Source organism: Seriola aureovittata, chromosome 3 (assembly GCF_021018895.1).
Source record: "Seriola aureovittata isolate HTS-2021-v1 ecotype China chromosome 3, ASM2101889v1, whole genome shotgun sequence".
NCBI classification, from domain to species: domain Eukaryota; kingdom Metazoa; phylum Chordata; class Actinopteri; order Carangiformes; family Carangidae; genus Seriola; species Seriola aureovittata.
Window position 1 is genome coordinate 9,222,979 of NC_079366.1, and position 22,343 is coordinate 9,245,321.

At 40.2% G+C, this 22,343-nt stretch overlaps 3 protein-coding genes across 5 annotated transcripts; 2 read left to right on the plus strand and 1 right to left on the minus strand.

Moving 5' to 3' along the window:
• Positions 1 to 663: 663 nt before the first annotated feature.
• Positions 664 to 4,164, plus strand: LOC130166495 (gastrin/cholecystokinin-like peptide). Its single transcript, XM_056372137.1, has 2 exons — positions 664 to 2,755; positions 2,913 to 4,164. The coding sequence occupies exons 1-2, from the start codon at positions 2,488 to 2,490 to the stop codon at positions 2,987 to 2,989; spliced, it is 345 nt and encodes a 114-aa protein (XP_056228112.1). The 5' UTR covers positions 664 to 2,487; the 3' UTR covers positions 2,990 to 4,164.
• Positions 3,167 to 19,800, minus strand: hap1 (huntingtin associated protein 1). 3 transcript variants are annotated; one of them, XM_056372134.1, is made up of 15 exons: positions 19,227 to 19,787; positions 14,850 to 14,926; positions 14,512 to 14,628; positions 14,325 to 14,419; positions 13,465 to 13,573; positions 12,916 to 12,994; positions 12,698 to 12,828; positions 12,493 to 12,567; positions 11,852 to 12,063; positions 8,222 to 8,440; positions 7,642 to 7,979; positions 6,326 to 6,514; positions 5,971 to 6,073; positions 5,588 to 5,646; positions 4,871 to 5,011 (listed from the first exon to the last, which is right to left on the minus strand). In XM_056372134.1, exons 1-14 carry the CDS (start codon positions 19,420 to 19,422, stop codon positions 5,607 to 5,609), a joined length of 1,980 nt encoding a protein of 659 aa, XP_056228109.1. In that variant the 5' UTR covers positions 19,423 to 19,787; the 3' UTR covers positions 4,871 to 5,011; positions 5,588 to 5,606. The 3 variants fall into 3 exon arrangements, with proteins under 3 accessions (XP_056228108.1, XP_056228110.1, XP_056228109.1); XM_056372133.1 differs by lacking the exon at positions 5,588 to 5,646 and having other exon boundaries at positions 3,167 to 5,011; positions 19,227 to 19,782; XM_056372135.1 differs by lacking the exon at positions 5,971 to 6,073 and having other exon boundaries at positions 4,825 to 5,011; positions 19,227 to 19,800.
• On the plus strand, positions 8,474 to 11,151 carry LOC130166494 (uncharacterized). Its single transcript, XM_056372136.1, has 3 exons — positions 8,474 to 9,590; positions 10,195 to 10,810; positions 10,909 to 11,151. The coding sequence occupies exons 1-3, from the start codon at positions 9,561 to 9,563 to the stop codon at positions 11,001 to 11,003; spliced, it is 741 nt and encodes a 246-aa protein (XP_056228111.1). The 5' UTR covers positions 8,474 to 9,560; the 3' UTR covers positions 11,004 to 11,151.
• Positions 19,801 to 22,343: the final 2,543 nt, after the last annotated feature.

The window sequence follows — 22,343 nt, forward strand, 5'->3', positions numbered from 1 at the left end:
GTGTAAGAGGATACGATCAACAGCATTGAACACGGCACTTAAATCAATGGGAATTAAAATTGAGCCATCACCTCTGTCTGCAGTTAACAGTTGTATTGTATTGCATTTTCTGAGAGGACATAAAGTGTGATGTGGATGAGAACTTGTGGGTTGACAGGCTTGATTTCATACTGTACATGTATGTATAGTGTATATGTATGGTCCTGGGTTGCTTACTGAATTGCTGAATTATATTGCAGCATTTCTGATTTATTTCTCTGACAAATAGTGTAAGGTAGCAAAATCCCTTCAAAAAAGAACAGACATTTTTGTTGTAGTGGGATCTTGGTTATGAACTCATAAATAAATGAATAAAACATATATGAAAGACAATATATTTTAATGTCCTATCCTGTTGTTCTTTAGGTCAGTGTGCTCCAAGTTTTCTTGTTGGGAGACAAATGTTGTCGGTATTCTGGTGCAACAGCTGACCCTGACACGTGCATGATGTGTTGTGGATGGGAAGAGTTTTGAAAATGTGAATTCATTATAGAGAAATGTGAGTTTACAATAAAATAAATGAAATAAAACTATGTGCTGTGCAGCTTAAATGTGAATAAAATTAATGAAGTTGTTATTAATCAGCATATAAATAATAATTAATTTGATATGAGAAGCAATGTTTACATCACAATCTCATTATATGGCTTTGAATCAGCAATGTTTCCTGCAGTGGACCAGAAAGAATTTTTATTTTGCCTTAAAAGTCTGTTTTGAGAGCTTCATTGTGGATTTTCCAAGCTCGGATAAATAAAATATTACTCGAGATAATTTTCAAACTTCTATTTTCTTCATGTTGCTGTTTTTATGAACTTTTTGGGACATCGCCAGAAAACTGAAAGACAGATAGAGATAAGCTGCTACAGTATCACAGTATCAACGATGATGAGGAAATTGTGGTTTTACCAGCGGTTTATTCATACTGAGCGTCAGGGAACTGACAAGCTTTCACCAGCTGTAAAAGTTCTGCTGTGTATTATTACTGTGAAGCATTGTCTTGCTTCACAATAGCTGCGAGGACACGAAGTGAAGGTGTGAACGTAAACAAATACCAGCGATGAGAATATGCTACAGCCTTGACTTACAAATTGTGTGTGTGTGTGTGTGTGTGTGTGTGTGTGTGTGTGTGTGTGTGTGTGTGTGTGTGTTTGTGTGTGTGTGTGTGTGCGTGTGTGTGTATGTGTGTGTGTGGATGCTTGTGGGTGTGTATGTATTAATCCGACCTGTCTACAGTTTGTTTATCAGAGGCATTCATCACATGTTACTGATGGGTGTGTCACGTCAGTCTATTGAGAGCTCAAATGTGAAATGTTGCCATCTGTAATTGTTTCTCACAGGATTATTATTATTATCCAATGACTGAGGCCGTACATGTGACACTCCAACAATCTGCAGGATCACATGACTGCAGGTGTATGCTTTAGTTTACTGTGGGGCTCCTCACATTTTCTCATTAGCCAAGAAAAATCCTCACATACATTGTCTGCTCCCCGGTGAGCTGCTGTCACTCTGGCTCAGAGGTGGATGAAGTCAGTGCTTTCGCTGACTGGTAGGAAAGAGATGAGGGCTGCGTTCATGCTGTCCCTGCAACATTGTAGAAGTCACACATCACAGACTGTCAGGGGAAACGGGACACACCATAACCGGGCCACTTGTTGAAAATCTATAAACAGCTCTAAAGTCAACCATGCTCCGTTGTATACTTACTAAAAGGGTGGTGTGGACGTCATTTGGAAAATCCAGGGCACACACTCCCCCTATCACTGAATTGTGCACATTGTCTCTCAACTGAGATTTACCATCACCCACCTCTATTTTCTTAAAATGACAAATGAGAAACTGTAGTGTTAACATGAAGGGGCCTGTCTTGTTCCAACAGGTGTGGATTGTTAGAGCAGTAGTGGCCACTAATGCTCAAAGTGGAGATATCGTATTACAGAAAGCCCATTGATAACTTTTTCAGCCCACTGCCTCACACACCAGTAAGTGAAGAACAACTCAGTGGCTGCATAGTTACATCAGATTCTTTGTACTGGTTGAAAAAGGCTCTAAAGTAGTATTGGATTTCCAGTGTAAATACATTGATTGGTTATATTGTTATTGCGGGGCAAAAAAGGCCTTTCCAGGTGAGTGAAAAGCATAATAACGGCTTCGTGGATATAGTGGTCCATCGTTTCCTGTACGCACATCCTCCCGCTGCATCCGCCTCCCAGTCAATCAGTGAACACTGTTATCAGTCTTTGATTTTTAGGCCACATCACTCGCACACCAAACTTTTGGTATAAAAGGGCTCAGAATCACCAGACTTGCACCAGAAGCATCACTCCTCTTGAATCTGTTGTGAACGCATCTCATCTTCACAGGTAAAGTCACTTTGTCATTTTCAATTGTTATTATAAATCATAAATTATTACCAAAAATCTGTTCTTTGTTTTTCTGTACACAGACATGTCAGGTAAAGTTATTGTGGTGTTTGCACTGCTGGTTGCATTGCTCGTATCTGGTGCAGCCTCCTCACCTGAGTCCTCTGCATCTGGAGATGCCAAAGAGAGAAACACGCTACAGCGGCTTCTGGCCAAGAGGGAGACGGTGAGAGACACGGCTCGTAGACAGGGGCTGGCTCCTCAGACTCACTCGTCACGGATGGAGAGACGGGCACACCTGTCGGAAGACGAAAGAGAGATAATGACCAAGCAAATAATGCAAGCAATTTCAGGTATGCTGAGGGCTGGGCTGTGAAAGTTATTTTCTCATTGGTTTTGTGCTTCACTTGTTTCAGTTAGATAACTTGGTAAACAAGCAGAGATCAAAGATGCTCAGATTATTGTACTGAAGCCTTGTGTGTGGTTCACATAGGACTGGTTTGTTCACAGAGGTGATGAACTCTGAGTGCATGTCAGATCGAGACTACCAGGGCTGGGTGGACTTCGGACGCCGGGACGCTGAATGAGACACAACAGTGAAAACAACAAGCTTAGAGCTCATGCTGCTTTTTGTTCATATTTTATATTCAGGAAATGTTTTACTGTCCTTGCAACTTCATAAATAAACTATTTGGCAGAATTATTACGGTCGTTTTATCTGTTGGTTCCTTTCTTGTCCAGAGAAATAGAGACATACAGAAATGTACTGGATGAAAATGCAAAGTTTTATTCACAGGTGGTACAATTTATACACATACATATACAGCTGTGATGCTAACAGACACTATAGCAAACAGTAGTGCAGAGAAACAGTGGTTTGGTTGATTTAAGTCAAAACACAACTTATTATTATAACCTGTGTTTATGATTTCTTCCCTTTTTAATCCACGGTATCCTATGCCTTTTAGCTACAGGTGATTGAAGTAACATGCCGTTTAAATAATTATGACCTCTCTTCTACTTGTATTTCTTTAACTAAGGATTCCCCTTAACACCATGGAGAATTCACTTTGAATGCCTGACACGATTTTGATTTCATTTATATCCCAGCAGTTTCAAAATTCCTGATGACATGAAATACAGCAGATTTGTACAAGCAAGGTTTTCAATCAACGCGAACAGCAAATACACATATATTGCTTCTAAGAATCCCATTCACTGTCTTTGATGCAGCAAGGCAAACCTGATTAGTTTATTTATTCATTTTTTTGGTGAGGTTTGGCTCAGGATAATAATAATAAGTCGACAAAGTCAGACATTTCAACAGCTCAGGGGTGATGCTGTACGTAGCCCAACCACACATGAAAGCAGGTGATGAAGTGTGGGGGAGACAGCTAAACGAACATGTCAACATTATTTAGTTCAGTCAGTATATAATCTGTCCCAGTGTGGAGCAGATGTCATCGCAGTGCTTCTTGATCAATGTTTCCTTCCAGTATATTTGACAATCTTAGATATAGCATGCTTTTCTCAATGTAGCAGCTGATAAGCAGGAAGATCAGAGTGTATTTTAGTGCATTTGAAATATCTTCAGTGTGACAGCATTGGTTTGGTTTGTGGTTTTAACTAATACTAATTTACTGCACGTGGTCTTTTTTATTAATTCTCCCGAATGACAATGTTGTTATTAATACATAACTTGATTTTTCACTTTGGAAACTAAAAAAAAATGACAAGTGATGAGGTTTTTTTTTTTTTTTTTTTAAACCAGTGGTAGGGAAAACTGTAAAATGATAGTCACAAGACAGTATAAAAGGTTTTTTTTGTTCATGGCGTTTCTTTTTTGTGTAAAAAGCAGAACAGACAGGTGATCGTCCTGAGATGAAGATGTTACACACACACACACACACACACACACACACACACACGCACACACACACGCACATAGACACACACGCACTAACACACACACGCGCGCACACAACAGTTTATCTACTGTACATGAGTTCATAGAAAAGAACAGTACTAAACACTACAGACAACTCAAAGTATGGCTCCGGTGCACTCTGTGGCCTCTGTTTTCAAGTCACCAGTGCTGTGGACCCTGAACTGCACAGTGGGAATCACATGGCTTGACACAAAGTCACTACGGTGAATGAGGGAGCAGTAAGTGGTGGATCAGCCGTCATCAGACTTTCAGAGGATGCCTCACCGCTTCTCTCTCCTTGCCGCTGCGCCCTGTCATCCCCCAGGCTGCCACTCTGTGCAACCCGAGACCCTGAAGCTTCCCCACTAAGTTCAAGCTGAAAATGTTCCTCCTTCCTTCCTCGTTCAATGTTGAGCCTCCATCTTTGTCTTTTGCTGTGGAGAATGAAGGTTTTGTACTATGGCTGTAGTGCAGGCTGCGGTGGGGATAAGGGGAGGCTGAGATGCCGCGCTCTTTCAGCAGCTGCAGGAGTCCCAGTGATGACGTGGTTATATTTGTTGTGGCTGTAGTAGTTTTGGTGGTGGTGGTCCCGCCTCCCCAGTCAAAGTGCTGCTGGTGGGGTGGAGATGAAGTGCTCACATGCTCACAGTTCCGACAAGCTGGCAGGCCGAAAGAGTGAAGGCTGCCAACAGGAAAAAATAATAATTAAAAACAAAACTAACACAATAGATCAGAAAACCAAGCTGGTTGCACAAGTTGCACAAACATGCAAGTCCATACACAAGCAATAGAAACAAGATGATGTTTTCAGTTGTTAAATTGCGGTTAGTGTTGCTCTGTCATTGCTGTAAGATGAATAAACATGATGATTAGTTTGGTAGGGTGCCAAGACGAAAACCTGGAAAGGTCAGGAAACATTAAAACATGTAGTCTAACAAGTATGTGTGGGGAGTACAAACAAGTTAGACCAGCGGAGACATTTAGACAACTCTATACCATTATTAAAAGTGTTAGTAGGAAGTGAATTTGCATTTTCAGAGGCACAGAGATTTTCCCATGACCATTCAATTAGGTCATTGCAAATTTTTAACATCTGACTCTCTTTACAAAAACTTTTAGAAAAGTAAGGCAGAACACCTTCTTCGATTGTTAACCAATGTGTTATTCAGTTAAACAAGCAAGGTGCAGCGCCTCCATCGTTAGTATTCAAGACATTTATCGTGCATTCATTGTGCATCTGTAACCGCACAACTCTTACTTTGCCCTGAAGGCTGCTTCTAGAGCTGGAGAAAGAGCCTCGACAGACGTTTTCTGCCACTGTGGGGGTAAAGAGCACAAGTTGGTAAGGTGATAGATAAAGCAGCAGGATGGAAGAGAGGAGATCTGGAACATCCCCTCTTGCTTCATAAAAGTGGCATGGCGAAAACCTCAGGTGGAATAACGAGCATGTCATACTCTTTTCAAGAGTTCCTTGTTCAGAGTTTACAGCAGCTCAGGTCCATCGCATCAACATAAAATCAAGCTCAAAGCTCAAATTTCACTTTACGATCCACGATGGAAATTCACCTGCTCAGGGCTGTGAGAAATACACAAACACAACACAACATGCTCAAAAAGGGAAAAGGCCCTGAATACTCTTACCTTGTAGAGAAGGAGGGGATGAGGAGGGAGGGTTGGAGGACTTGGCAGGTGGTAATGGTATGTGTGGGAGTGGTCTGAGGGAGGTTGGGACCGGATGGAGAGACTGTGAGGTCATGGGGGGGAGAGAGGCACGTTAAGCTACACACGAAAGCCAATGAGCACATCGAATGAGTCACTACAGCGGCAAATAAGGCTGGAGGCTACTCCAATACTGTACAATGAATGGCAGTGAAGGCTTGAATAAATGAAGAGAATATGGTTTTTAGAGGGAATTTAACAAAGTAAATAGGAATGACAGAGATAGCAGAGCTGTCTGAATGCAACATGTGTACAATGTTTTATACATGTTCCCTACCCATGCCATGCGCTTCAGAGAGATGCGATAGATCAGGCTCATCCTCCTCCAGGTCGTTGAGGCTGTAGACGTGCTGTATGTCGACCTCAAGCTCCCTGAAGTCTTTCGTCAGGACGCCGGGGCGTGGATGCAGGATGCCTCCCAGGTTTGGTTTGGCCAACTGCTGCCACTGATGCAGAGTGACCGAGCCTGACGAGTGGATGTAGGATGTTGTAATACAAAGATGTTACATTAGAAATAACATTGATTTACTTATGATCGCGTTTCTCTTGACCCCAAAAGAGTAAACTTGTAACTTGTCTTTTTTGTTTTTTTGTCATTAGGTTTTGTTCCATGTTTTCATTGTATTATAATTTTGTCATTAGGGTGGGGTTGGTTTTAGCGAGGTTCACCCATATTCTAAGTGGATCTTGCTGGGCAAGAAGATCCAGAAAGAAAATAGGTAGATAAAGCAAGCTCAAAGTGTAATTTTCTACCTCGACAATTATATGTGTGCGTGTAGAACAACATAACAAACTGCCCAAAGCAACTGCACCAACACTGTATGAAAACCAGTTTGCCCCAAAAGACACTGGTCATGACGGTTGGCAAGGCTGGCAAAAAAACAAAAGATAAACCACTTCAGCCTCATTTAGTTTCACGTGATCCCAATTAGTCTCTTTATCCCTCAGGAGTGACGGAAGATGTGAACTAAATCCAAAAAGCATGACGGATGTTACTTTTGTAGGCATCTGCTATGAAAATGAAAATCTTGGTATATAATATCATGTTTGCTCCTCAGTTAAAAAGTAGCTCGTGGGTTTTTTGGTAAAGAATAAAAGTTATGTTTATTTTCTGTGTTTCCCTCCAAAAAGCATTGTGTGTATCCTTAAGGCCTAATAAAGCTGCTGAATGTATTTTGTTCCTCATAAAACATTTGCAAAGCCAATTTCTGGAAGAATTTAAATTGACCCATGAGCAGTTTTTAAATTAAATATGTATAATTATCAAATATGTAAATTTTATTCCCTAATTTTACCATCAGCTGCTGTCAAATGTAGTTGCATATTCATAAGGTATTACTTTTGTAATCAAGTAATTAAACTTCCACCTTTTTGTGAGTGTTAAAATTTATTCTTTTTTAAAGGAGCAGTTTTAACTTTTAGGAGCAGGACAGCTGTGAATGTACCTGTGGTATTTAATAAGTATCGCTGACTAATGTCAACAATAATGCGTCGCCTGTGCTCGTCTTTGCCATACTTCCATTGTAACTCTATGAAAGTTGGAACAGGTTCCAGGAAATTTATAAGACACATTATAAAGATGAAGCTTTTTACCTTCCAGAGGTTTGACGATTTGCAGGCGGTCAGGCAGGTAGGACCTGGAGCCCCCTGAGGAGCCACAGGACTGTCGTGAGCTGCCATTGGAGTAGTTGGTGCCTGTCGATGCTGCCAGGCTGGAGGCCAGGCTGTCGTTTGGTGTGAGGAAGCCACTGGAGCCCTCGCCCTCCTCGCAGTTTGCTGCCAAGGCACGGAGTTTACGCTCACGCTCCACATCAAAGAAAGGCCGATCAGAGGAGTGGTTCTGTTGGCGGGCTGACAGGCTGCGCAAAGCAGCTTCGAGGTCCTGGCCCCCTGGGGTGCCTGGCTGACCCAGACGCTTTGGCCCACTCACACTACAGGGAGAAGACATTACATAATGTTTTAACTTTGTCAACCCCGCAGGTCGTTTTCCTTTAGTGGGTTAATCGTTATAAGCTCGCGTGGCACTGTTCAAAACCCAAAGGAAGTCATTTTAACTAAGGTTTTTAAAAATGCTACATATGCAATTCTGTACGCAGAGAAACGTGTATAAAATGTGGACTTTTCCATTTGTATAATAGTGCAGACACATGCAACCACATACACTCAAACACACCCATTGTCTTCTTTCTGAGCATGATAGGAGCTGGGCTTGTCCTCCAGGGTAAGGCTGGCATTATCAGAGCCATAGTAGCTAGTTCGAGGAGTGCTGATACAGCTGGAGCGAGTGGACACGGGGCTGGAGCCTGGGAGCCACGGGGAGTGGCACCGAGACCGCAGCTTCCCGACCTTGTTCACCACCTTCACTGTTTCAAACACACGCCACGGGTGGTTCCTGCAGAAGAAACACGGTATAAGTTAGATCTCACTGTAATATTCATCTCATAAACCAATAGTATCCCTAAAAAAACACCATATAAACTCTAATGCAAGCATTGTCTTTGAGAAACTGAGCTATTTTTTTCAAATGATTGCAGCCATCATCCACCGTCATGTGCACTAGTGGAGAAAAACAGGTCACCTTTGTTTTAGTAGCTAGTGACTGTTCTATTCTACTACAGAAAATACTGCAGATAACATCCTTGGGTGTTTTTAAACATCAACAACAGGGCGTTGTAGGTGTAGTCTGATCAGATTTATCTGACAACATGACCAAACTAGATTATCGGCCTTGCAGCTGTATACTGCCGCCAACCGGGCAAGTAACAGGAAATATAGTCACAACCTTTCATTCCAGAGCTACAGTGTTGAATAATGGCTAGTGTTTTTGCAGAACATTATGATATCGCAGTGAAGTTGACCTTTGACCCTATAAAATGTCGTCACTTTATCATTTTATACTCTTAGACATTTGTGGTAAATTGTATCATAATTAGCACATGAATTTGTGAGTTATAGCAAAAAATGTGTTTTGTGAGGTCACCGTGACCTTGAACGTTGACCTTTGGCCACCAAAATCTAATCAGTCGAGCCTTGAGTCCAAATGAATGTTTGTGCCAAATTTGAAGAAAAATTCCCGCAAGGCACTACTGAGATATAGCGTTGACGAGAATGGTCGAACACTGTCACCAGATTTCATCAAAATGTTGCTACATTCAAGAAGCATGAAAATACTTTGACAGAATGTAGAATAATAAAAACTGTTCTAACTTGCGGAAAATTGTGTGTTTGTGTAGGATCCCATTGTTAACAGCAGGAAGAGGATTAAGATTCTCTTCCATGTTCACTCTTGACTTTGGAAAGAGTTTGAGAAAACAAAGATAAACTGCAGGAACATGGCACGATTGTTTTCTCAAATTCTCTTTCTAAGGTCAAAAATAAACTTTGAGTCTCAATTCTAGAATTAACTGCTCCTCAAAAAAATAAATTCAAGTATCAACAAAACAGAAACAGTTTGTCTCAGACACCGATCTGCTTCCTCACACAGTACGCTATAATATCTTTGTTCAGTCGCCATGGCGGGCAGACGTTGGAGAAAATACATGGTAAGATTTGATCTGTTAATTTTCTCTCAGGATGTTTAAACAGTTCACTCTTGTACTTTTGTCCAAATATTTTTTTTTATATCTGAAATGTAGAAAAAACTGCACTGTACCACTGCAAAACAACGTAATCTTAATCTCCAACACAAAATTAAATAAATAGACAGTAAGATTGTCGTGTTGTTTGAGACAATTAGATAAAAACACTAAATAGAAAAGAAAATCTGTGGTTTTGGGAAGTTGTTTATGAAGTGCAGTGAATCAAATCTGTTTTGTTTGCTAAAGTGATTGAAACGGACACATTACTGATGCATAATGTTACCGATAATATAGAAAATATTTTTACAGATTACCAGGATCATACAAAAGGCTGGATTAATATTATTTCCAGCTCTCACCAAAAGACCCTAGGACCTCTCTTAACTCAAACAATTTATAATCTAGTTTATTCCTGAATTCGTGTGACAAACTTGGCTTTTAATGAAACGTAGCTATTTATTTAAAACTACAATTTTCTTTGCAACAGATGGAAAAAGCTACAATACATTTACTGTAAATGTGTGACTGTAATCTTAGCTTAACGCTACTTTATATTTCCTTCAATTAGAAAAAGCAGCATAATAAAGCTGCAAGACAACAGCAGCCCTGTACATCCAGACCAGCGGCAGACGCAGAGGTGCATGAACTAAAACAAGCCCTTAAATCAGCTAAGAGAACCAATCAGACACTGGTCTCAGTCAACACCAGTCTGAGGAAGAGCGCTGAGGAATTCAAGCACATGACGATCAGCTGGGTAAAGGAAAAGGGTCAACTTGTGAATGAAAACAGAGGTTTAAAGAGGGTACTCGGGAGGAAATACCTCCATGCTAAAAATGAGGTCGAAAGGTTGGAGGAGGTTTTGAAGGCTGCTAAAACCAATGAGAAGATGGAGAATGAAAGGCACCTGACTGCTTTTAAAAACATCTTGCATGAATTCCAGACATTGAGGACATGGTGGACACTTAAAGAGGAAAAAATAACCACTGAGCTCAAAGAAATGCAAGAGAAGTGCCAGGATCAGAGAGAGGTGATAATGAAAAAGTCAAAACGTATCACCAGGTACAAGAGGGAACTGCTGGCTCTTGAAATGTACCATTTACAGAGAGAGAGAAGCTGGGGAAAAAAATGTAAGGCCCTGAAAGTCAGACTCAGGGAGAAACTGGCTGATGAGGAAGAGAGAGAACGTAAGCGGTTTCATTTTTCATTTACACAACAACTTCTTCAGAACTACCTTTTAACAGCCTAATTAAATATACTTGTTTTCTTTTCTTTTTTTTGGCAGCACACCACGAAGAAGAAGAAAACATTTCTCTGTTTCCTGGGAAAGAAGACGAACAATTAAAATGTGAGAGCGGCGACAGACATGCTGCGGTTTGACTGGCTGCACCCAGACATCACTCATAGCTACACCTCCATCTTCTTCATCTCAGTTTTTTTTTTTTTCGAGTAGCTCAGTGATGGTTCCTAAAAAAAATTACTTTTAAAATAAAGCCTTTATGAACTTGCATTTGATTTAAACTCTCAGTTTTTAAAGTAACCAGTAGCTATCGCTGGCAGGTGAGTGTGACGGTGTAGAGAGTCTATTATATTTCCCTCTGGAATGTGGTGAAGTAAAAGTACAAAGTAATATAATATGGCAATACACAGGTCAAGTACAAGTGCTTCAAAATTTAATGAGTAAATGGACTTAGTTACTTTCAATCAGTGGTAATCTCACTAAATCTTACTAAATATAGCTTCTGGGGCACTTTCTTCTACTCTGTAAGTGTCATATTTCACTATGAGGTAGTATGTGTGGAATCAATATGTAGAGATTCCCTGCATGATGTGTCAAAATCATAAATACGTTTATTTCTTGCCTTATATATATATATATAACCTGTGAAAACCGATAAATCATAACCACAACACACCACGATTTCAGAACGTCAGGCGTCTCCACATCATTTATGTTCAAACACAACTTCCTTTTTCATAATTTCAAAGTAAAGTGGTTTGAATCAACTCAGTTCAGGTCAAACAATCTGCCCTGTAAACTTGAAAGTCGGTTCTCCTTTGCAGAGAACTGAATAAAATATAAGATACTCAGCTTTTTTATCAAGACTCCTGCATTATGTTGCCAAACTCTGTCATGCGAAACATACAGGGGGGTTCACTTAAGAGAAATTCAAATTCAAACACAGCCTTCTACAGGTGAGAGCACACTTACTAAATGAAAGACTCACTTGTATTCTGAGGGAGCCGGGGTGTCCAGGCCTTTGCGGAAAGTGCCTTCTATCTCTGCAGCCAGTGAGTCCATGGGGAGGACAGAGGCCAGGGCAGTGTAGCGCTGCACTGTGCTGTTGGGCAGGCTCTTGTTCCGCAGGTTTTTAATGTCCTCTCGAGCTTCGCAGAGCATGTCCTCACACTCTGAGTACTTGTCCTGCAGGTCCTTGAGCTGCAGACAGGGGGAGATAAATCAGTCAAACTGCAAGGCATTGTGCCACTAACAATGTACACAGGAGGTGTTGAACATATTTTGGCTGAGGTCTCCTTCTGCAAAGACACACATACACAGGCAGCTGTCAGGACACAGAGAAGGGGTTTAAAGAAAACCATGTGGTGTTCCTCAGAGCTGCTGACATGCTCATAAAAAAAAAAAAAAAGGTTGAAATCATGTCTCTATTTCTACATTTCATTGCTTCTTGCATATTGTGGTTTTGTTAATTGCCCACAACTATACAACCCTCTGTAGGTTGGCTTCGCAGCTGTCTATGTTTCCACCTTCTGTGTCTACATCCGGACAACCATTCAGCCATTCAGAGAGGAAAACAAAACTGAGTACATTGTTGAAGTCACTGGGAGTATTTGAGAGTAAGTGTCTTGCCTCTGATTTCAGTTTTATCTGGCTCTCACGGGAGGCACTCAGGTGTTGGTTCAGCTCTTCATTCTCGTGGGTGACCTTGAAGCACAGAGTGAATAAAGTTAAAAGTTTTACTGTGATTAGACATTAGTCGATAATTAAAGAACATTTGAAAAGGGTAGGTATTTAATGTTATCTGTGTGTGTGTGTGTGTGTGTGTCCCTCTCACCCCTTTGCAGCGGGCTTGCAGGTCCACAATCTGGGCGAGCAGTGAGCTGATTTCCTCCTGCTGTCTGACAGAGTCCTCTACTTTCCGTGCTAGCTCCTCCGACAGGTCGACCACCTGCTTATTGACTGATGCTGAAACACACAGGTCAGATAAATGCACCTGTACCCGAGCTACAGTCATATTATTTCCAGTTATTGAATCAAGACTGTAACACTTACAGAGCTCTTCCACACACACCATCATCAGCTCCTGTTCTTGCTCCTCGTAGTTGGTTGTCTCTGTCGTGAGCTCATTCGCCTGCAATGTCAAAATATCACATTTAATGCTATGGCAAGCATGAGTGTGTAATGTATTAAACTAGACATTTTGTGAACTTATTACATCTCTGAAATGTTCAGTAGATTTGATTCAGCCCTAAGCTGTGATAATACAAAAGGTGTTTGTATATTCACTGAAATCCTTCTTACCATCACATTAATGACTTATTTATATTTAGAGGTGTTTTTAATTTGCATTATTAAATGTGAAATGAGAATTCATACTACATTTTTGGTATTTTCAAACAGTTTTTGCAAATAAATGTTAGTGTGTGACTGAAGATATTTGTTTAGGGTTAAACCAACCAATATAATATATATAATATAATATTCAAAGCTACATTTTGTAATGATAATGACATTTTTTTGAAAGTGTCTTATTTCATCTTGTATGTACGAACAACTTTCCTTTCATTTTATTCAGTGTGAGAACTTTGTAAAGTTGCATACCTCTAATCTCAGTTTGCGGTTCTCCTCCTCTAAACCCTTCAGTTTATGCTGCAGGAAGTCGTAGTGCACAAAGTTGCTGAGAGAACTGCATGATTCATTCCTTTTTACCCTGCAACAAGAAAAAAATGTGTCTGCATTAGACAACTCACCTCTTTCTATATTAGAAAATGATCCTCAGGAAACATGCATAAGCTTAAACTGTATGTAATCATGAATACGCAGCTCCAGTGTTCACTAAGAATACAAATGATTTCATACTGTTTTGCAAAGAAAGTGACATGGTTGTTAATTTGACTGCAAAGAACTTGTTGTGAAAAACTAACTGTGAAACTATCGTGATAAATTCTTGATTCTTGATTTCTTAAGCATTTAAGCAGAACTGATGGACAAACATCAACTTTAGACAACTGAAGGAAGAGAAATAATTTTTTGAGTAGTAATTAATGCACCTAAAAAAGGCAGCAATGAAGAGAAAAGAGAAATGAGAACACTAATGAACAGTGGTAATGATTAAGTGCTGATGGGAGGGAGTTCAGTAGAAAGCTTAGCCAGAAACTTTGAGAGGATCAGTGGAGATGTTCTGACGTATGTTTACACAGACGCAGTACTGAGCAGCAGCATAAAGCAATGTTCTTCTGAGTGGGCATTTGGGGATCTCTTTTAATTCATCAGTATCTACTGCATTATATCTATCCTATCACCTGCTTTGGTTTAGCAGTGGTGTTTTGTGCTACACTGCAGTTTAAATTACATGTTTCTTTAAATTTTAGACTTCTCAACTCTTTTTTGTTGCTTGAAATAAATATTCCCAGTGGTCATTCCTCAACCTCTGTGTGCGTGAATGTGCATGTTGTACTCACGGCGAGAGCGATTCTGCGTTCTCTATCTCTTCAGTGCTCGCATAGAACTGAAGGAGGTCGTCTCGCATCGAGAGCTCATGACGAAGTTGAGCAATCTAGAAAATGAGTCATGATCACTTGAGCTCAGCAGACTGTAACATAACACAGATCATGTATTTCAGCGTGAGTGTATCGCAAGGTTTTATACCTCCTCCTTTGCAATTTCAAGTTGTTCATCCAGCATTTCATTGCGTGATGTTAGTTCTTGGTTTTGCTTCAGGAGGGACTGACCGATCCGCGCCGCTAACTCCAGATCCCGCTCTTTCTGCAAAGTGATACAAAATACTGCATTTATTTTACTAGTCAACAATGTCATGGATATAGGACATCTATATACAGTATATTGTAATTTCACAGATCACAGATGCAGTGACATTTTTTTGACCAAATCTGATCAGGCTGATAGAAATAAACAGTGGTGGTCAGTGAGGCAAATAAGTTTAATCCTCTTTAATCCCGTTCATCTGCTGAGTGTCTCTCTCTTACCTCCTCCAGCAGGTGGGTGACTGCCTTAATGTCATGATACGTCTTGGTGACCTGGCCCACTCTGTCTGAGCACAGCACTGAGGGAGGAGGGAGAGAGGGATTTAATGAATGGGGGAAGAGACAGAGCTGCAGATGGTACAGAGAGGATCCTACAATAACACAGCCTTGCTAACTGGTTATCTCGAGCAATAATACATAACCTGTGGGGAAGCTTTTTGACTTTGACTGAACTCTTCCTCTGTTTTTGTTTATCAAGCAGCTATTTAACAAGCCAGCATTTCTAGAAAATTAAATGATGGAAAAAGCCCAGTTTTTACTTTTAAGAAAGAGAAAAAAAGGGTTTTTTTATGTTTTATATCCACTTATGCTTTTATTGAGTTAGCTGATATTGCTGTTTCTCAGCAGTTACTGCACTTTCATAAATCAAGTTGCAGATTAAATCACTTGTCCAGTGGGGTTAAATCTCTTTTCCTTTGATTTTCTATTAAACATTTTGGGTTTTCTGTTGTGTTTCTGCATGTACACCTCTGATGAAAATGGATTATGGATTATAAGTATTTAAAACAGGATTAATATTCATACATAATCATGTAAACAAGTGAAGAAAGTGAGGTTCCACTCCTGAACATGCCTTTGTCACATAATTATTATTCAATATTAACCTGTAATAACATCAACAATACAAACAGGCTGAAAACTCTGACAGTGCTGTTTGTATGAATGAGTGCCTCGAACAGAGCACGCTTCTCCTTAAAGTTTCCACAGCTACAGACCACAACATCCCTATGTGGTCAGCCAGATACTGATCCTCTTAGCTTGATCCTGTTTAGCCCAGATAAGACACCAATAAAGACCTCGTTCTCCTGGATACCAATATAGCTCAACGGGAAAGACTGCCAGGACTAAACTGACAAAGTGTTCACACCAGCAGGACACGTACAGCATGGAGGGGATAACAGCGCCATGGCTATTGACCTGAAACTATGTTTACATCCTGCAGAATGGTTTGTTGATGTCCACTTCAAAGTCAATAAAGATGAAGAGTTGTCAAAGATTAATTAGCCAGGTACAGATCTGGTATTGATGCACACAGGTTCGTAATTAAAGCCGTTAATGTATTGTACATTAGCCAAATACTGTAAAGCAATCATCTTTAGTATTTCACATTGTTCATTACGCAAATTTCATCAGAAACGCAAAGGTTATTGCTTTGTCTGCCAAGGACAAACATTATAAGTAACTGTCTACAATAATACATATGTGCTAAAATGAACACCATCTTTACCATCTCTACTTAACATCCGATTTGTTTCTGTTTACGGATGTGCATTTGCCTGGACTTAAGTGCAACCCTGAATAACACAACATACCTCTAAACCAAAATCAGCTGTGTAATCTTACTTCAGTAGAAAGCTTAGCCGGACTGAGATGGGACGTTGCCATACAGCAAAGTAATTAGATTGGGGTACTTGAATTTGGCCTGGAAACACAGTGATTGGATATGTGTATCAGTGTCTAATCAGCCTAATGGAAATAAACTAACCTAGGGCTAAACTACTGCACTGAACACTATAGCTGCCCATGAATTATGTAGCATAAATAAGGTCTAAAGCTCTCTGAGGTGATTTACAGCAGGGTAAAGGTCATGGTTTCATCCCCACTAAGTACATGAAAGAGAAATGTAGAAACCAAATGCTTCAAAAGTCTGATTGTTAAACAGTAAGTTGGCATCATGTATCAAAGTCACTCCTGACCAATGTCGTTGGAAACTCTTCTTTTAATTCTAGAGCTCACTGTTGGCTATATACCAGGTCCACTGGTAGGAACTCGTGTGTCTCTCAACGACATTGTAGAAGGGCAACTCCATGTGAGCATTGGATGCCCGAAAGAAGGATTAATCTGTCATTGCGATCCAGCTCTGCCTCCAAACTTAAAGTCACAGATACTGTCATTCTAACTGACTCAGTTCTAATCACAAATAAAATAGTTAAAACATCTCTGAGATCTGAAAATGTGAGAGGCACATCGAGAAATATCAATCAGAGAAATGAAAAATTTACCATCTACAATTCAATGTCAACTGTGCAAACTGCGTCTGCTGATGAAGTTCATGTCACACCACTGAAAGCTCCACAACAGCTACTAAATGGACACTGAAGTGAAATGACTTTTCTTCCCAAAGTCAAGATTAAGCTTTGAAACTTGACACTAATTTCAATGTTCATTACACTGCCAAAAACTTGTTTCTGTTTCTGATGATGAGACAATAGCTGGGTATTAACATTCACTTAATAACTTTCAAACCAATCAATCAATCATCAATCTTTTCCAGCTCTTGAGTGGTTAATTGTGTAATTGAACTGAAATACCTTTGCTGTGTTATGTAAACTTAAAACGGTTAATGAGATAGCAGTTCAACTTTCTCAAATCCTATTGTATTTAAAGTGGATTGCAGCACTTGTGCTAAAAGCAAAGCAGCAGCAGGACCGTCGAGAGGTTTCAGATACTGTCCCGTAACTGAGCACTGATCTACACACTACACATCCAGTCCACTCAAATTGTTGTATGTTACATCTGCAAGGGACTGTGTCTCATATCGGTCTGCCACAGGAATATCAAAGTAAAGCATCACTGCTGTATATTATTTACAAGGAGTCAATTAAGGTTCATTTTATCTTGGGACGATTTTCATGTACTGCATGTAGAGAATTGCAGTTCAATCAACATTCCCCTCAGCAAGCACCTAAACTGCACATCCACCAAGTCTCACCAGGTGAGACACCTGATCTATTTCCTCCTGACCTGACTGCCACAGCGTGGAGCAGATCAAGAGAGGAGATGCCGCTATGCCAGCTGGAGGTTTTAGAGTTTGCAGTGAGCTAAATCCAGGCAGCTACCCTGAACACTCTTCCTATGGATGAACGTTGCTGACTTAGGAATACTTATGACGTCTGTTATGTTGTGGGGATCAGACAGGTATGGATGAGCTCCAAGAATAAGGTTTACATTGATCTGTATTGTTCTGAAGGAGCACACTTGACAAGATTGGCAGGAGCTAAAATTTGTCTCACAGAGCTTCTTACTGTAAATCTGTCTGGACATTTTTGAGTTGTTTAAGAGGGAACAGTCTTCAGTGTACACTTAGTGTATATTTTACAATGCTATAATACAATTCATCATAAAGACATGTATGAAGTTGTAAATAACATTTTCCGTGTTACTCTTCCTGGAGGGGTGCCCATGTCGCAGGATTGGAGCGGGTGCCAGCCACATGCCCATTGAGACAAAGAACGCCCCAAACACAGGAGGAATACAGGGGATCCCTGCTCACGTTGACTGCTCTTGTTAAAAAACGTGTTCACAAGCACTTTTATGATCTCACATGTTCAATCATGTTCTTCATTATAAACACATGCGTCAATTTGTATATTTTGTAGTAGTATTGAATACTGCAAAACGATTAAGACAAACTGCTCTACAACATAAGCCAAGCAATAATATCAAATTATCTTTTATAAAAATCACATTTTCTGCCCCTGAGAGACACCTGACAATACTGGATTGAAACTAAGGCAGCAGCAGAATACATGTACTTGCAGTCTTTGTCCTTTTGAACCACAGACCGCAAAGTAGTCTTATTCGACCAGTTTTAATTCTCTATGCATACAATTCTTTATGCTTGATGTTCCCACTCAAATTTCACACTAATAGGCTAAGTAAAGCACGCCAAGAGGAAAGAAATCTAAAAAATAGAAACTGTAGCATTAAAATACTATTCCCTAAATCTAAGGTTCTGACCTCCATATGTTAACCACAGGAGTACAAAAGAAAACTCATATTCACAATGCTGCCAATGACGACTGCTTGTATGTACACAGGGATTGATTGTGCTGCTGCAGAGTGTGTGGTCACACACGCACACACACAGGCCCAGTGACCTTCACCACACTAAGAGAAAACATTCAAGCTGATTATATTCACAAAACTCTTCACGTCTCAGGGAACTTCCCTGTTGAACTAAAGCATCCTTATGACAAGAGCTGCAAATACGGGCGTTGTGCTGACTGGTAATCAGCATCTGCGTGATGTACCTTCAATGACATCACTGCCCTCCAGTACATGCAGTGCACTATTAAGTATTAAAGAACTTAGATAACCTTGACAGTGCAGAGTACAACTATGCATACCACAAAGCAATATTTGACTTGCAGGGTAAAATAAATGTACTAACCATGACACTTAAGACTTCTTGCTTTATATGTAATTTTTCTTTTATCTCTCCTTTGAGCATGGGCTCTGCACATCACTGACCAGTCTGTGGTGCATACCGTTTTCCTTTTCCTATCCCCTGAAACATCATGCGCTGCCTTATCTCACCTTGTGTCACCTCCCTGCAAAGGCTGTCCTTGTTGTTGTTATTATTGTTATTGCTGTTGTGGCCTTTCTGCTCATCCACCACTACTTCATCCACAAGACTGGAAGTGCTCTTCTCTTCTTCCTCCTCCTCAGACGCTGAAGAGCTCCACACCTCCATGGTGACCGGAGAAAAACTGTCCTCCGTCTCTCCGTCCATCAGTTAAATCCCTTGTTCTCCTGATTCTACTGTGTGTTGGCTGTGCTGTGACACACCAGCTGTGGCTCTGGCAGCATTCTGCTGGCTGTGTGTATGTGAAAACAGTGGCCACCAGCCTACGTGAGTGGGTGTGTACACCTGTGTTTGTGTGTGCAAGAGAATCTGAGCTGCTTGGCGTTAATATATAATCCCTCAGACCGTAGGGGCCATCTGTCGTCATGCCTGCCTCCGTTCACCTGGCCACGTTGGACTACCGGGTAAGAAAATAGGGGAGGAAGAGGAGGAGGGGTGAAGAGGAAGAAAAATCTATACTGTGAGCCATAAAAGCTGATACTGATCACACTGACCTTGTCCAAGCACAAAAATATAATTATTATATGCTTACAATTGAAAACATATTTCAAGATGGGAAAGCTGATGCAGTATGAAAGGATGCTGCACAAAGACCTCCCACCCCTTTGAAGTGAGTAAGATGGTAGGTTCCGCCTGTGCCAATGGCTGCTCTTATTCTTCACATACGTAATTCCTGATAGAGGGCTCTGCATAATACTGGTGCAGACAGAGCCACACCCCCTTTACAGGGGTCTGATGGAGGCAATAGAATGAACACAGTCTGAGATTTTATGGATTTTGACTGGGATTATTATGAGTGAACCACAAGAAAAATACTGTTGTCATTTTTTATATTTATCATATTTCCTCCAATATTAAAATAATGATTCCTTTTGTGTAATAAATAAAAATTAAGCCCATAATTAATCCAAAGTAACTAGTTTAGTGAGGCCAATTTCTGCACAATTTCTACACATTTTTCTGTCTAATTTAACTAAATATTCTGATCAGATGGTTGCTTTCTATTTCATTTTTTATCAGTTTTGTTTTCATTCCAATCAAGATTTAAATCACTACAATGAATTTTCCACTCTATTGTGCTGCAATGATCCACAGTCATTCTACACCCAATCATCACAGTCACTGTCCTGTCTCTGTCCGTCCCATGCCTTTGCTGTTGGTAACTCCAGACACAGCAGTTCCTTACAATCAAATATTAACCTCCTCATTCATTTTTCACCCACAAACTGACTCTTTCCAGGTCAAATGCTGCACGCAAGAGACAGTGGAGACACAACTTTCGCCATCTGTGCTATCCCATTTCTTCCACTTTGCACTCTATGCAAATCTTTGAAGGCAGCAAATGAGACACATATTGTTTATATGGAAATCATATCTCCCTTTAGAGGGATGGTTCAGCAACTGCAAGTAAACAGGTCAGCACTACAACAACAGAACTAAAAATGCTGCAGGGGAATACAGGCTAAGCACTTTGCTTGCAGCAACAAACAAAGACGTGATGTGCTTCACCACCCAGTTATAAATTCAAAACTCCAGTGTTTTAAATCAACCTACTCTAAGCATCATATCACCAGGATTAATTATCCTGTATCCTTATATATGTATTGTCCCATATCATATATTAATTATCTATTAAAATATTCAGTAAGGGAAGTTTGTCACAAAAAGACAGGCAATAAAGTACAGTGTGATAATAATCAACTCAACCCTCTTATGTAACTCATTGCGAGGCTCTAAGGAACACCATATCACCAGTAATAGTTTCTGGTATCACTGTTAAAATATTTGTCTGAGGGAACACCCTGAAAGTCATTTAACTCCTGCACAACAGTCACACAGTGCTCATAATTCTGATTTAAGATATAAAGAAGCAGACAAGCGCACTGCATGCCTGAGCTGGGTCGTAGTGATATACTCCTTGTTGTGGATCAGTGGTTTTGCATGTAATTACTATAAATACTGGTCATGTCATCCAATGAAATGTGGATTGTGGTTTATTCATATCATAATTACAATCTGCTCACTATGCTATGTGAAATTAAATATTTCTCCTTTTATCAAGCTTATAAAGCTAAAATCAGTGAATGTGTTTGCAAGCAATTTTCTATTTACACACCCAGCGGACACAGAGCGACATTAGCAATCATTTGGAGTCATGTTTGGTTCTAACCAATGAATGTAAGTCCATTATCTACTCTGCTGTTGTTTGGTGCTGGATTAATAGTGTCCAGAGTGAAAAGAACTGCAGGGCCGGACGAGTGTCAACTATAATCAACCCCTTCCACATTACATCCAGTCATTTGATCTTTTGTTAATATAAAAATATTGATTATCGCAGCTTTAACAATCAATTGGTTGATGTGCCACAGATTTTGCATGGTACTGAGATATGCAGAGATATATAACACTGATGAATATTTAGGACCAGCTCAATCAAACCTGAGACAAAGGACAGGGGGAAAACCAATAACAAGTTAAAGGCAGTGAAAAACTTGAATGAAACCATTTACAAACAGAGGAGAGAAGGAAGCAGTGAGCTTGAGGTAAAAAAAACCAAAACAAAACAAAGCCATATGTGACCTGCAAAAAGAGGCAAACACTGCAACATGGCATAGCACGGCATAATCTGCATGGACCAGGTTAGTCTGTCCTGCTCCCGATTGCAATATGCGGCTTGGCATCACCTGGGAACAGCCTATCTAGCATTATGAGGACACAGCCAAACAATCTCATGAAATCCCATCACTATGGTCCGAGGTCTTCAGGAGTAAGGGAACTCTTGGCATAAAATTCAGATCAGCAGAAGAGAAAGAGACGTTTTCATGCACAAGCACAAGTTACAAAGCAAACACAGTTAAGTTCCTTAATCTTTTCAAATGCTGTATGACTGCAAATTAAACATGGCAGATATTGGCACATTTGCTCATTTGCTGAATATTACGTGTCACTGGCCAGACCACAATTTACTGGCTTTGCATCATGAATGTCAAGCTGTTCTGAAGTGAGGCTCTTCTAACCATCAAAACATATACTCTGTTACATATACTGCAAGATTCAATGATCAACCT